General features: G+C 39.4%; 1 protein-coding gene across 10 annotated transcripts in view; it reads left to right on the top strand.

Moving 5' to 3' along the window:
- The window catches only part of LOC100224227 (anoctamin-3), a 169,587-nt gene that overhangs the window by 28,190 nt on the left and 127,146 nt on the right, over window positions 1–14,251 (top strand). For 9 of the 10 annotated variants that reach the window (XM_072929406.1, XM_072929408.1, XM_072929407.1 and 6 more), the window contains 2 exons: window positions 724–882; window positions 1,352–1,493. In XM_072929406.1, coding sequence (XP_072785507.1) covers window positions 724–882; window positions 1,352–1,493 — 301 coding nt within the window. The remainder of the gene's footprint in view (window positions 1–723; window positions 883–1,351; window positions 1,494–14,251) is intronic. The other variant, XM_072929405.1, reaches the window with a different exon arrangement.

The raw sequence follows: 14,251 nt of genomic DNA, 5'->3' as shown, positions 1-14,251 counted from the left end.
AGATGTACAAGTGAATGACACCTCTGGTGTATTCTGTCTTCCAAATCATTAAGGCAGCAATTTCACTTCACTCAGGTTACCATTTTGCCTTCCCTGCCTAGAATGTGTTTTCTCATTCTCCCTTTCATAATTTGAAGAGGAGAAGTGTGTGGATTGATTATTGAAGTAGTCCCTATGTGAATAAACTGAAAAATATAACATACTTAATAGAGTACCACAAAATATGAACTGTGTTTTTATTTGAACTTTTTTTGCTGTTTAATTTATGCTTAAGTGTGCTGAACAATCTGCATATCTCAATGACTATTAGAAGGGGGCAGTTTACCCGACTTGCATTTGGAACTGGAGTTTGCTCTAGATTCACTGCCAAGTAGTTAACACACTGTTGTTGAGAATTACAACATGTATTTCATTCCCAGAAATACTGAGATGTGTCTGAAATGTTTTAAAAAAATCTCTGAATAAATATAACAGAGTAGTAAACCAGAGGAGACCTTGAAATAAATTTTTATCATCTTTTTTGACAAGTTTATGTCTATCATACCTGGAATCTATCAATGAATAGGTTCTGACTTCAAAGAGCTTACAATATCACATATATTTTAATGTTTAGGATAATTTTCTTTGTAATTGTGTAATAAAATTTACAGTATTCCTCAAAAGAATTGCTCATTGAAATATACTAAAAGTTTCTATTCTGTTTCTTTGATATGTTTCACATAGGAAAGAAGAGAAAGCAAACGAAAGCTGAGCAAAGAAATGTCAGAAAAAGCCACAAGGGAACTAGAAAAAATGCAGTTAAAAGAAAAGGCTGATGAAAAGTATAAAGAGTGGCTAGAGAAGAAGAGAGCTGAAGAGGCAGAAAAGAAGAAAAAAGAGAAGGTGTTAAATGAACTGATAATTCATTTGGATGGAGTTACTTAATCTGAAATGTATTGCAGGTTCAGATTTGATGTATTCAAATCTTACATGGACATCAAATGGCAGTGTTGTACATGAAGAAATTTGTTTGAAGAGTTACAATGTTAGTGCCTTAAAGACACTGTGGTATAGTCAGCAAAGTAAGGTGCATGTTAATGCAGTTTGGCATTTTTGTTAATTGCCTTTGATTTTTTTCTCAGGGAACACTGGAGTAACATGTAGGTTGGGGGTTGAGGTTTTTTTTCAGTCTTAAACCAAAAAATGCATATTTTCAATTTTTAGGAAAAGGTACTTGTATTGGAAGAAATATTTGAATTGTATTCATCAGTCTGGAAATCTGCAAAAAATTTTTCACTATTTTGTGTATATTGTACAGGGCTTTGTCTAAGACTACCTTATTTTTATTTTTTTATTTTTTTATTTTTTTTAGGAAAAAGAAAAAGAACGGGAGGCTGAGCTACAGGAGAAGAGAACAAGATCAGAGAAAGTCTTTAAGGAATGGCTGCAAAATGCTAGAAATAAACCACAACCTCCTTTAAATGGTTATGGTTTCCCACATGGGAGGTCTACAGGTTTGTATGTATAGTACACAAATATGTAGTGACTTAAGTTTGAGGATCCTTCCTTTTAGTGTAAAATGAAGGCTGCTTAAGACAATCATCTAATGTGTAATTTTGGCACATAAGAATGATTACTTATACTATGCTGTATGTCTGGGGAACAGATTGAGACCTTTTGTGTATTTTTCTTTACCTTTTTTTTATTTGGAGTAAAATTACGTTATTTGAGATAATTATGTGGCGTACCAAAGGATGCTTTTATCTGATTTTTCTTACCAGGCACAGGAATCACTAGAGCACAGCACTGGGTCCTGTGAAGCAAATTAGTTGTGTCCTTGTGAAGTTAGTTTTCCTGCTCCAGAAGGTGTGTGTCAGCACACCTGAATTCCCCTTAGAAAAGAGGTGGGGTTTTGAGACACTAGAACAATTAGAAGCTGACAGAAGTGCTGTCTGAAAAAGGAGGCAGGGTCATCAACCTGTATTGAGCTAAAATTTCCTTTCTGTTTCACTTTTCACCTGCATTGCACCTCCTTGGCTTCTGTAATCATGTTCCATTTTTGTTTGCAAACATGTTATTTTTCTGCACAACTAAAATAATTGCTTCTATTTGACTTTGCAACAGAAATAGTTTTGAGACCAAAATTCTGATCTCTGTATGTTTAAGAGACAGGTATAAAGCAGGTGAATAACCTTTACTCTTGCACTTACATTTATTTGTAAGTAGTGATATACCTTGCCTTCATGTTTTGGTTGGACCTGCACTACATACTGACAGTTGTAGTCATTTATTTAAATGATTTTTGAAAAATATTTGTCAAGTCACTTGTGGCATTCAGTATAATGTATTACAAACTTTGAAGTGTATCTGTCATGTGGTTGTGTAAAACAAAGTAGCCAATTTGTAGACATTTACAGTTTTTAAGGACACAAAGCAGTGAGCATTCAACCTGCTTATCATTTAAGTAGCGATGAAGACTATGCCAGTTACTATTTAGAAAACAAAAAGGTGGATTGGTTATCATTTTGGGTCACTTAAATTATGTGATGGGCCTGTGCTGTCTTTCTCTGAAGACATTGTTGTGTTGTATTTAGTCCAGGTCATTATTATAACTGCTCGCATTGGCAATAACTATTCTTCTTATGTGTATTTTCTAAATGTTTTAGGGAGTGCTGATAGAAATTTGTATCCAGTTCCAGCATATTGTAACCCCATTCCTTGGAAACCGGTACATGTGCCTCCCCCAAAAGAAGACAGAGTTCTTGCTATGAAGAAGAGTCAGAGACCTGTATTTTGTCAGCCACATGCATCTTTACCAGTGGTGATTTCTAAGCCCAGGAGTAACCTGTGCAGAAAGAAGTTATAGTCCAGAAAAAATGTTCTTACAATCTCGACCAAATTGGACCATAAATGTGAAGTTCTGTGTACTTATATGCCCAGTGCAGATTGCTTTGTGCCTTTCTTTTTGTTTTTTTTTCATTTTTGTCAGTAGATTTTGTGTTTACTGCTGGTTGACAAATCAGGCTTTTAATGTTTTTTCTATATTGCATTTTAGTTTAAAAAAAAAAAAAAAAAAGGAAAAGATAAATTTTGATGGGACTATACCTCAATGCCAATAAAATGCACAGGATTGTTTATTCCTTTCCTCTCTTGTTGTTGAAAGAATTGTTGTATATGTAATTATTATTTTGGGCAACAGTATTAACTAGGTTATTTTAAAGATAAATTTAATTTGTAAAAAGTTGTTTTGTTGTGTTTTAATTTGTAACAAATTTTAAAACAGTTCTTGGCTTAGTGCAGAAGGAATTGGCCTGCCTCAGTTCCAGGGTTGTCATGTCACTGGGATTACAGAGCTGTAGTGGGATAGCTTACATTGCTGGAGTGCTGCAACAAATGTATGGAGGCTCTTTAGGGAAGCACAGGCTCTTTGCTGACCCTGATATTTACAAACCAGGGAGAGCTGGTCAGGGATGTGAAGTTTGGGGCCAGTGATGACATGCATGAATCTGTGGGATTTAGTAGATTGCTTCTGAGAATGCTGAGGAAGTGGCAAATGTCACGGTAAGGATACTCACAATTATCTTTGAGAGATCTGGTGATAAGAGGAGGTTCCTGAGAGCTAGAAGGAAGTGAATGTCAACACAGCCTTCAGGGAGGGTGTGTATGCAGAACTGCAGGCCAGTAGTCAGCCTCACCTCAGTCACCTGAACAGGTGATGGATGTGGCTGCATGAGGAGGAGCATTGGCAACAAAGCGGGGAGTCTGTCCCTTGTACCGTAGCGATGTGAGACCACACTTAGAGTTCTGTGCCCATTCCTGGGCATGCCAGGAAAAGACTGACCCCGATGTTCTGGAGCAAGCTCAGTGAAGGGCCGCAAAGATGATTAAAGGATTGCAGCATCTGACAGACAGAAGCTGAGAGAGCTGTGACTGTTCAGCATGAAGGAGAGAAAGTTCAGTAACGTCTGAGCAATGTCTGTAAATACCTGATGGCTGGAGAGAGAGATCAGACCCTCCTCAGTAGTGCCCAGCAAGAGGAGAAGAGGCGGTGAGTGGAAATCAAAATACAGGAAATTCCATTTAAACATGAGGCAGAAATATTTAAGAGAGAGTCCTTGAATGCTGGAACAAATTGCCCAGTGATGTTATGGAGTTTCCATTCTTTGATATATTCAAAACTTGACTGGACAAAGCCCTGAGAAATCCTCCAGCTGGCCCTCTTTCGAGCAACAGAGTTGGACTAGATGATTTCTAGAGATCCATTCCAATCTCAACAATTTGGTTATTAATGGTGAAAAGGAAAAAGTAGAAATAAAGAAGACTTATTTTTCCTGTTGTAGATGTATCACTTTGAGAAATACCTTGTTATCCTTTAAAAGTTACAATATTAAAAAGTATATTGCATATTATAAAATTTCTGTGGTAAGAAAACACATTAAGTCACATTCTGGAATGTAAGTGTTCTATTGATTCTAGTTCTAGGCTTAATAGAGTATTTTAATTTCTTCAGAGCAAGTTGTAACTAATACTAAACTATCTCATGTCAAGTTTGTACTTAATACATTACTTGTAGTATTACTTTGAGTGAATCAGTTTATACAGTATACCTGTGTTTGTTCTTTCTAGATAGTGGCAAATGCTAACAAGACTGCAACCAACGGCTTACATTTGGATTTGCACTGATAGATTATTTGGTTTGTGTTTGCATTTAGGCTTTCACAAAGTCTTAATTTTACTGTATGCATTTAGGAGTAGTCTGGAGTCTGTAAAATACATGGAACATCAAACTGTGTTTCTGGTAAGTAGGAGCACACAGAAGTCTGCACATTATCTTCAGGATGTAGAACTGTGTGTTCATCTTTTTCTATAAGAACCTCTGCAATAGAGGGGTATGAAACTAGTGGATTAATAGATTAGTTGTTAATCTCATCATTTTGCCATGTGGAAATGTCTAGTCAGACTCAGAAGTTTCATATTTATGTTGTAAGCACCCAGTGTGGGGTGTTTGGGAGTGGGGCTGAGCCTCATCCCCAGTGGGTGCAGCTGTGAAAAGCAGGTGAGCAGCACTGACAGCACTGAGCCATGGAGTGCCCCGGTGTGCTGAGCAACCACACAGGGCACAGAGGCACACAGGGGCAGTGCATCAGCAGGAGATGGTAAGCAGATTCTCAAGGCTTTCTTTGGTGTCAGTGGTGGGTCCAGCATCATTCCCATATAATGGTGACCCCAACACGATTTGGGATTTTGCTGTAGGACGAGGTGGAGATGGAGCCCAGCGTAGCCTTGAGAGCAGTGGGGAGATGCTGCCTGATGGGCCAGACTGGATTTAATACCTGGGGTAGGTGAGCTGCTGGGAACATAATGGAAAATAACTTCGGACCATCTAATGCAACAAAAACTGTAAAAGAAACAAGAGAAGTGGTTAAAGCAGCAGTAGGAGCTAGATTCAGAGTGGCTCTGTTGTTCAGTGCCATGTGCTCACCTGCTGGTAAAATATGTGTACTGTGCTTGTGAATTGCAGCTGTAGAGTCTATCTTATTCTTGTATGTTACTTTATAAAGTTACTTTATAAAGTTGTGTGGCTGTCCATGGAATTCTAGAACTGTAAATCTTGTGTGTTACTTTATGTTGTGTGGCTGCCCATGGAATTCTGTAATTGTTATTCTTGCATGTTACTTTATGAAGTTGTGGATGTTGATGGAATTCTCTGTTATTCTTGTGTGTTGCCTTATGAAGTTGTACTGCTATTGATACTGTCAATATTCTAGAAGTGTAGCTATAAGGATTTTGATGGTATGAAATGTAAGTTTGGGGAGTGAATCAAGGTCAGTACATGTTCCAGAGTCAGTGGAGCCTACACAAGGGATACTTACACCATATTTGCTGTCCTTCTTACAGGACCCTGTAGGGGAATGGTAGACATGTCATTTAATTAAAAGAAAAAAAGGAGAATTATTGTAGGCACACAGTTTGTGGTGATTGGGAGTGGGGCTGTGGCTGATCCTCATCCCCAGTGGGTGCAGCTGTGCAGGACAGGTGAATAAAACTGAAGGTGAGGAGCCATGGAGTGCCCCGGTGTGCTGAGCAACCACACAGGGCACAGAGGCACACAGGGGCAGTGCATCAACAGGAGGGGATAAAAGGCTGGGCTGAAGAGCAATAAAGGGCAGATGACTGAACCCTTGGGTGTAGTTGTGGCTCCACTGTCGCTCTGATATTATTAGGTAAGCTGTGTGAAGCTTGTGGGTGTTTAAGATAAAGGGAAGTATTTTACTGTAATGCAAATGATTAATTTTGGATTAGGTTACAGAGATTTCTTGGGACTCTGATTTAGTTGAAGATTCGTATACTATTTTAGTGTTTTCTCTAACAGGTTCTCTGAATGTGGCTACCAGCAAGGTGTGTTGGCATAATTATATGAGTGTATATCGATGGCTTTGTATTTCTTTTTGGATTTATTTGCTTGTAGTGAAATAAAATTAACTAGAAGACTTACAACCCCTAAAACAGAAGCTTTAAGATGAGGCACTTACTGTAGCTTATCCATAGCATTGTAAAGACAGTTCTGTCCTAACTAAATTGCAGCAAAAGGTTAAGGCAAGATAGCTGCTGAATCTAACATAATGATTTTGCTAAAGAAGAGAAATAATGTTTGGATTTTTTCCAGCAAGGTATCAACTACACAATAAATTGGGCTGGTCTTGTAGCATCAGATTGTGTGCTACAGAAGGCTATAATTTTATGCTGTTGTGGCAAATAATTTGCGCCATTCTTTCTCAGCTGTTAGAAGATAAATCTTGACACTAGAGCAACTAGTTTAAAGGGTTAATACCAGTGGTTTGATTTCACTGATGAGAAGTGATTTCTCTCTCTGTTAGGATATCTGTGCCAGGCTGAGCACGGCTCACAGGACACTGAGTGAGGCAATGGCAGATCTGTAGGACGTGTGGGGCTCTGGTTGACCTGGAGTTCATTTCCCCACAGCAATCCTCACAGTGCTGTGCCTTGCATTGCTGCCTAGAAAGGTGTTGATAACAAAATTGCAAAAACAATTTCCATAGCAGATGTAGCTGCCAAGATGCAGGAAACAAAGATGGAAAGTGGATGGATAGCAGGTGAGGCTGCAGCTGTGACTGGGCACAATATGATGCCTCTGCTGCATTATTTATTTCACACGATACCAAAATTTATACACTGGGACAAGTGAGTTATTGTACCCTTCCAGCACTTTCTCCTCTGCCACTCTATGCACAGTTTGTCAGAGGTGTCCTAAGCCAAATGGGCATGGCAACAGCCTGAAGTGCCCTCATCAGCAGAATCTGGACAGGGATATTTATTAGGCTGAGTGCCAAAGCTGATGCACTGATCCAGTGTTGAACATTAAAGTTTCTGGCTGGCACTTGTGATGTTCCAGCTCATTGCAGCTGAACATTACCTGTGTGAAACTTGCCTGTATGTATTTCAAACTCAAATGGCTTCAGACCTTAGTTCTGTTTCATATCCAAATTCTACTTCTCAGGAAGGAAAATGGGAGGTAAAACTACCAGCATTCTTGGTGTAGGGAAAGTGGGTACTATAACCCAAATGAATTTAGCAAGGAATGTGTTTTCATGCTGGTTTAATCAGCTAGTAATGCAAAATGTTACAGAAAATGTAATTTGAAGAAACTCTAGGATTTAGGTGCTGCTGATGGTTTTTTTTTTTTTTAACTGATGTTACTGTTGATTTGTTTGTACAGTCCATGCTTAAATGCTGACCAGGGAATGATTTTTGCTTCCTTGTTAAGCTGAACAGCTTTAGAAATTGAAAATATTTAATGCAATTTCCTGAATTTAGTGAATGTGCTGATCATGTTTCATGAGATTCCAACACAAACAGATCTTTGAAAAAAATTCTCTATACTTTTTTTTTGTTATTTCAGGTGGTCTGGGTGTGTTGCTCTTATATAAAATTGTCAGGGTTCTTCAAAGGCTGCTTCAGAGGTGTAAGATTTCAGGATTAAAATGCTTAAACAGGAATAAGGACAATATGCTTCAACTTTGTGCCTTTTAAAACTATTGAAGTGTGTCATTGCCACTTAGTGCTAAGCCTGTGAGACTTTAAAGCATAATCATCTTGTAAAGCAGTTCAAATGGTTGGTAGAGTCACTTAAAATGTTCTTCTACTTCATGCCTAGTTAAGTTAGACCAGTGATTTGTTGTTCATTTACTGTCTTTGTCAATAGATTTGACCTCTCTTCTTGAAACTTTTGACATTCCTCTTGAAATGATTGTGGTTTTTCTATAATAGCTTACAGGTAATAATAATTCCAGAGCCAGTGGTTTAGAAAATGAGATGTGTGAGTTTCGGTCTCTGATCCACGAACTTTTACTTATATACACAAAATAAAATACTTTCAGCTGAAAAATTAAACAGCTCGAGGTCATATTCTCTCACCTGAGTACCATGGATGAAATTAATGAAAATAGCAAGTTGATTGTTGAAAGATACGGTTCTGATTTTTTTTTATTCTAGAAGGTTTGTGAAAAATCTTTTAATCGTATTTATGATTTTTTAAAATTGTATGTTAAATGCTGTGTGACAATATTTTAGTCTTTTGTACTCTGTGGGAAGTTCTAGGTTGGGTTTGGATACAGTTTGAATGATATTTCAGTGGAAATATCTGAGGTGGGAAAAAATTTACCTCCTCTACTGATGCTAAAACCTAATTATTTTTACAGCTGTGTCCCTTCGTATCGGAGTTTAGCTTTAGCTGCACACAGCTGGTTGGCAGGCTATGGATGTGTGGATGGTAACTCATATTTGTGCACTGCAACTTGTGTTTTCCTGTGTGCTCTGCAGAGAGGCTTGCTAGGAAGAGAAACATTTAATTGGCATTTTGACTTTACAAGTATTACAATACTGTGCTACTGTTTCCTTTTAATTTTGCTTGTATTCAGTTGTAAACTTTGTGTAAGTCCTGTACAAGAAGGATTTGCACTCTAGACATTCTAGACCAAATCACTGGGAAGCAAAAGACATGCCTCATGAGCTGATGATATGATCTACAAAGTTTGTCTGTGGAATGGTTTGTTTTCTCCCTTCTGCTAATACTATGAAGCATTTTTGTTCTGTTTTATCTTGGGACTTTTTTATTAGCCGAAACATATACAAAATTACTTTTTTATTTGCATAAAGATTTCATACCTACTTCTCTCATTCTTAATATATGTATGTGCTTTTAAATGTATGAAAAACATTTGGCTAACTTTTAGTATTACTTCAGTTTCTTAACACAAAAGGGAAGTAAATTGAATTATGAGCTTTTGAATCATGTTCTCAAAAAATAATTCTTGTCTAGGTGTGTCTAGTTCATAGAATTACACAGTATGCTCTTTAATTAACATTGAGACAATATATAATGGGTAAAAAATGCTGCCTTGTAGTGAAATCAAAGAACTTGATTTAAAAGTCATGAGTTATATATCTGAATCTTTGCTAGATCAAGGACATGCTAAGTAACTTCTCTCTGCCAAAGTTATAGCTTGTCTGAAAGGTGCTAACTTTCACAAATGAGCCCTTTGATTGCCAGGTGAAAAGCCCATGTGTGCTTTTCCAGGGTGTGGGAGGCTGGGTCACACTGCACAGCTGAGTGATATGGGAGGTTGCAATTGTCTGGCTTTTTGGTAGTGGCTGGCATGTAAAGGAGCGCCTGGCTGCTCCGGTGATACATCACTGTCAAAGGCACTGTCTCAGTGAGCAAATGCAATTAAATATTATCTAGGAACCAGATCATGACATTTTTTCCATGACTTTGTTTTGATTTTGTTTCTTACTTTGCTGCCTTGTTATTGTTGTTGATTATGATTAAAGGCATGCTCTGCTAGGAACTAAATCCACTTTGGAAATGTGAACTTTTTGAATAATATACTAAGATCTTACTGGTAGAGCATAAACCAAGTTCAAACAATGTCTGGAACTAACATTAAAGCCAGAAGTGATTGCCCTTTCAAAAACAAAGCCCCGGAAAAACTTTGGCAGTAAAGTATATTATAACTAATTATGTGTGTGCAATACCACACAAATAAATGCTATTTACAGACAAGTTATTACTTAAAGTTTTCCTCTCTATTCCTAGTTACAAAAGATAACTTGTAGTTTACTTTTCTGCATTTTAAATCCACCCCAGATTCCCTCAGTAGTTTTTTAGGGGAATCTAAAGCAAAAACCGTAAGATGAAAAAACAACAGCAGCTCAACCAATCTAATATGAAACCTTGACTCACAGCAGCTTGAGGCAGAGTTTATAATCCAACTTTCTGGATAAACGAGTTCTCCCTGTTGCTGGAGAAAGGAGGATAGGGATGAGAGTCTTGTCATAGATTTCAAATGGAGCTTGATTTGTAACATCAAGCACTGGTTGCAGTGCTCTGTACTTTCAAGAGTGCTTTAAAGGCTGTTTTTTTCCTCACGTAATAAGTTTCTGATATGTGTCCAAATGGATAGATTTTTGAGAAATTGCTCATCAGTGTAAATCTGATAAGCCTTTCCTAAAATTTCTCTCAAGTGATTGGAGGGAAAGGGAAAATGAAAGTTACTTGATTTGTCTTTTGTCTCACCTAACTTCAGCCCCCTACCTTGTGAACTGCTCCCACTATGTTCTTCTGTATCTGTGGGTACAGAAGGCATGCTCAGGGTACAGCATTGCTTTTAGAGAAAGGCAGATTACCCTGCAGAAGGGTGGGGGTTTTCCATGGTGTGCTCTTCTGGGGACATCTGCTGTGTGGGGTTTGCTGCTTCACCAGAGCCACATGTCTAACCTGTGCCTTTGCAGCCCATGGCTTCTGTAGCATCAGCTGTGTCTTGAGATAAACTGTGTCTATTATAGTCACTGTTACAGCTTCATTCTGAGTCTTACCTGTGGTATTCTTTCCTTACAATCCTGGATTGAGTCCCACTTCTGTTGAAAACAAGTAAAGGACAAAATCTAAAATGCTGTGAAAATCAAGGAAGTTTATTGTTGTGTTTTGCAAACTAACTTTCCAGCAATTTACTGAGAATCAACTAATGCATGTTGTGCTTTTGATAAGCAACATTACTGGCCAATCAAAATTAAATTTCTACTTGTCTGGGTTCCGGTTCCTCTAGACATAAGTTGCCAGTGTCTGTCAGATTTTAGTGGTTAGTGTCTCTTAATTCTCAGTCAGATGGAGAAAACTCAGAAGCAAGTCTTAGAAGTGAGAAAGATGAATTTTGTCTATGTGGTTGTATAGGTATTGGGTAGGACAGAGAGTCGCCAGGAGCATGAATATCCTCAGTTCTTGAGGACTTTTCAGTGTCACTTAAGCAGTATCAAAATGGATCACAAATCAATGGACAGTATGGGTTGTGCATCTGGTCCCTAGCATCATTGCCTGCTGCAACTAAAGTATCAGAAGAAAGAAAACCAAAATAATACTCCTAAAATTTTACTCTGTTAAATTAAACTCCCTGCAAATTGTCTGGAAGATTATTTTTGTGAAGAAACCTCTATGAGACTTTCAGAGCTTGTGCAGTTGAGACAATGATGCGGTAGGGAGTTGATGATATGCATAAATTTTTAGAGTGCAGGGTAGTAATAATATTTCAGTAGTGGAGATTGTGGTACGTGAAAAAAACCAGAATCTTCTAAATGAAATCTGATTAATGTACTTTCAAAATAGTTATTTCATTACTGAAATGAACAGGGTCTATGCCTTTATTAATAGTCAGCTCTTTATTAAAAAGTCAGCTCGGCAGGGGGCTCAACAAGGAGCTCACCCCCACTGTTGTAGCTTCTCCGGTAGCCGAAGGGTGAGCAGGCGTGCAGAGTCTGTCCCTGGAGTCTCCGTGACACACTGGTAGCTGGAGGTGAAGAGGTGTGAAATCTGTATCTGAAGTCCCAGCAGACTGTTCTCTCTCCTTCTCTCCTGGTAACACCAGGAAGTGTGTCTCCTTTGCTCCCGCTTCCCACAGCCCAGTCCAGTCTGGTCCTCTGCAGGTTATGGTGAGAGGTTAAACATAGACTAGAGATGTGGTTCCCTTTTCCATAACCAGCACACCCATCCAGCCCCCTCCACTGTGCCCATCTTTTCCATTTAGGAGTGTTTTTCATCCCCAAAACCCCCTCCCATGATTCCACTGGATTATTTTGCATCCAGGTCCTAGTGTGGGTGGGGTTGTAGGTGATTCCCAGGAGCAATTAGCTAATTAACATTTCAATGTCAGTACTTAGCCCAAGCCAAGTGTCCCAGCCAGGCTGTTTTGTTCATAACAATTACAGTGATATATCCAGTATATAACCTTTGATTTTGTGTTCACTATCACTAGGCCTGTGGCTCAGTAATGCTCCTAGGTTACCTAACACCTAACACTTTTCTCCTGCTTTCCAGAAGTATAAACACCTTTTAAAATACAGACATGTTGAACTAGTGAAATGTTCAGACATTTCTGAGAAATTCTGGCTGAGGAGTTTCTGGCTGGATTGTAATACAAAAGATTTTTAAAAAGTAATTTGATACATAAAAATAACTGATGATGGAATCCTAATTGTCATGGTTTGACACGGGAAGAGAATTTTTTTTTTTTTTTTTTTTTTTTTGGAAGGAAGAGGTCCATCCAGTCAGGGGTCAGGTTTGGATACTGACACTTGGGGTGACCAATTGAAGGTGGACACGCCTCTGAGAACACAGAGGGGTTAAAAGCGGAATTCCCAGGAGGACTCGCTCTTCTTTCGTTCCGGTCATCGCAAGGTACGGACCTCTCCCCAGCCCAGGCTGGCTGGGGGAGGGGAGCCATGCGGCCTGTGGAGGTAGGCCAGGGGGTGAAGGATTGGAACCGAGCTGGGCCAGCTCCTGCGGACGGAAGGGTGGAAAACATCTGGGATGTCTTTGTTCCCCCTCCCCTAAGCTAGAGGGAAAAGAGATAGAGAGCCAGCAGACACCTGGGAGTTTGCCAGCAGAGGAGAAGGAGAAGGGGGGGGAAGATGCCCAGCGGGGGAGACTGGAGACGGAGTCCTGGGCTGAGATTTCAGCCGTCCGGGGAGTCTGGGAATTTTAACCCTTTCCTGTGAAATGAAGGCTTTGTGAAATATTACTCCTCCTCAATTTGAAGGAAAGAGAGACAGCCTGAAACCTCAGATGTTCAGAGAAGAAGGTTAGGGGGAGATGATGGAGTGGCTTTTGGCTGGACTCTGCTTGTTTACCATAGACTGAACCACTCCTTCTTTCAAGAGGGACTGCATTTTAGGGGGATGCACTGGTGAGCCAAGAGACCTTCTTCAGCAACTACAAGTTCAGGAATGGACAGAGAGAGCTGAGGAATGTGTGAGGATGCCCTCCATCTTCAGAGAAGAAGAGAAGAAGATCTCTGTCCTTGGACCCTCGGCCCCAGGGGAAAATGGGGGGGACTCTAGTCCCGAATTGTGATACTGGACTGTTGTTCCTGGTGGTCCTTGGCAAAGCATCCTTAAAGGGGCCCTATAAGCAGTCTCTGTCCATGCCCGGTGGTGAGAGCACTGTGACATGGAGAGGAGAATGTCACACTGGCCGGTGTGTCTGGGCAGTGCCACGTGTGACATTGGAAACACAAGAGGTGGCAGTTGTGTTTCCTGGGGGTCTATGGTGCAAGGGGGACTCCTCTCTTCCCCGATGGATTCAGTATTGATTATCTTGGAGGGTGAAAACTTGATTAAGGATCCAAATGGGTCTCGCTGTGGTTTGGTGGAGTTGGGTGGTGGGAGGAGGAATGTTTTGGAAGGTTTTCATTTTGAATTTTGTGTGGGTTTTTTTTCTTTCCTTTCTTTTTCTTTTATAGTAGTAGTAGTAGTGTAATAAAGTTTTTCCTTTGTTACTAAGTTTGGCCTGCTTTGCTCCGTTCCCGATCACATTTCACAGTATTCGATTGGTAGGTTGTATTTTCATGGGGCGCTGGCATTGTGCCAGCGTCAAACCATGACACTAATCAAGAAGAAAACTCTCTTAGATAATTGAAGTCAGTCTGAACTTAAGATTTATGGGATTCCCATGGTCTTCAATCCTAAATTTTCTTACAACATCACAAAAAGCAAAGTTTACATACCAAGAAATCTGAAAATACCAGTTCAAACATAAGCAATTAAAACCTAAGGAGGGTCCTAAACCAAGAATGTGTGGCCAGTAAAAGGGCCAGCCAATGGGTAATGCAATGTCTACCTACATATCAGCAAAGAGGGAAAATACTTTTTTTTTCCCCTGAAGTTGTTGAAGGAAAAAATAAATCCTTGTACTATTCCTCTT

This window comes from Taeniopygia guttata, chromosome 5 (assembly GCF_048771995.1).
Source record: "Taeniopygia guttata chromosome 5, bTaeGut7.mat, whole genome shotgun sequence".
NCBI lineage: Eukaryota > Metazoa > Chordata > Aves > Passeriformes > Estrildidae > Taeniopygia > Taeniopygia guttata.
Note: the sequence above shows the minus strand (reverse complement) of the source record. Positions and strands in the feature narration are given on the sequence as shown.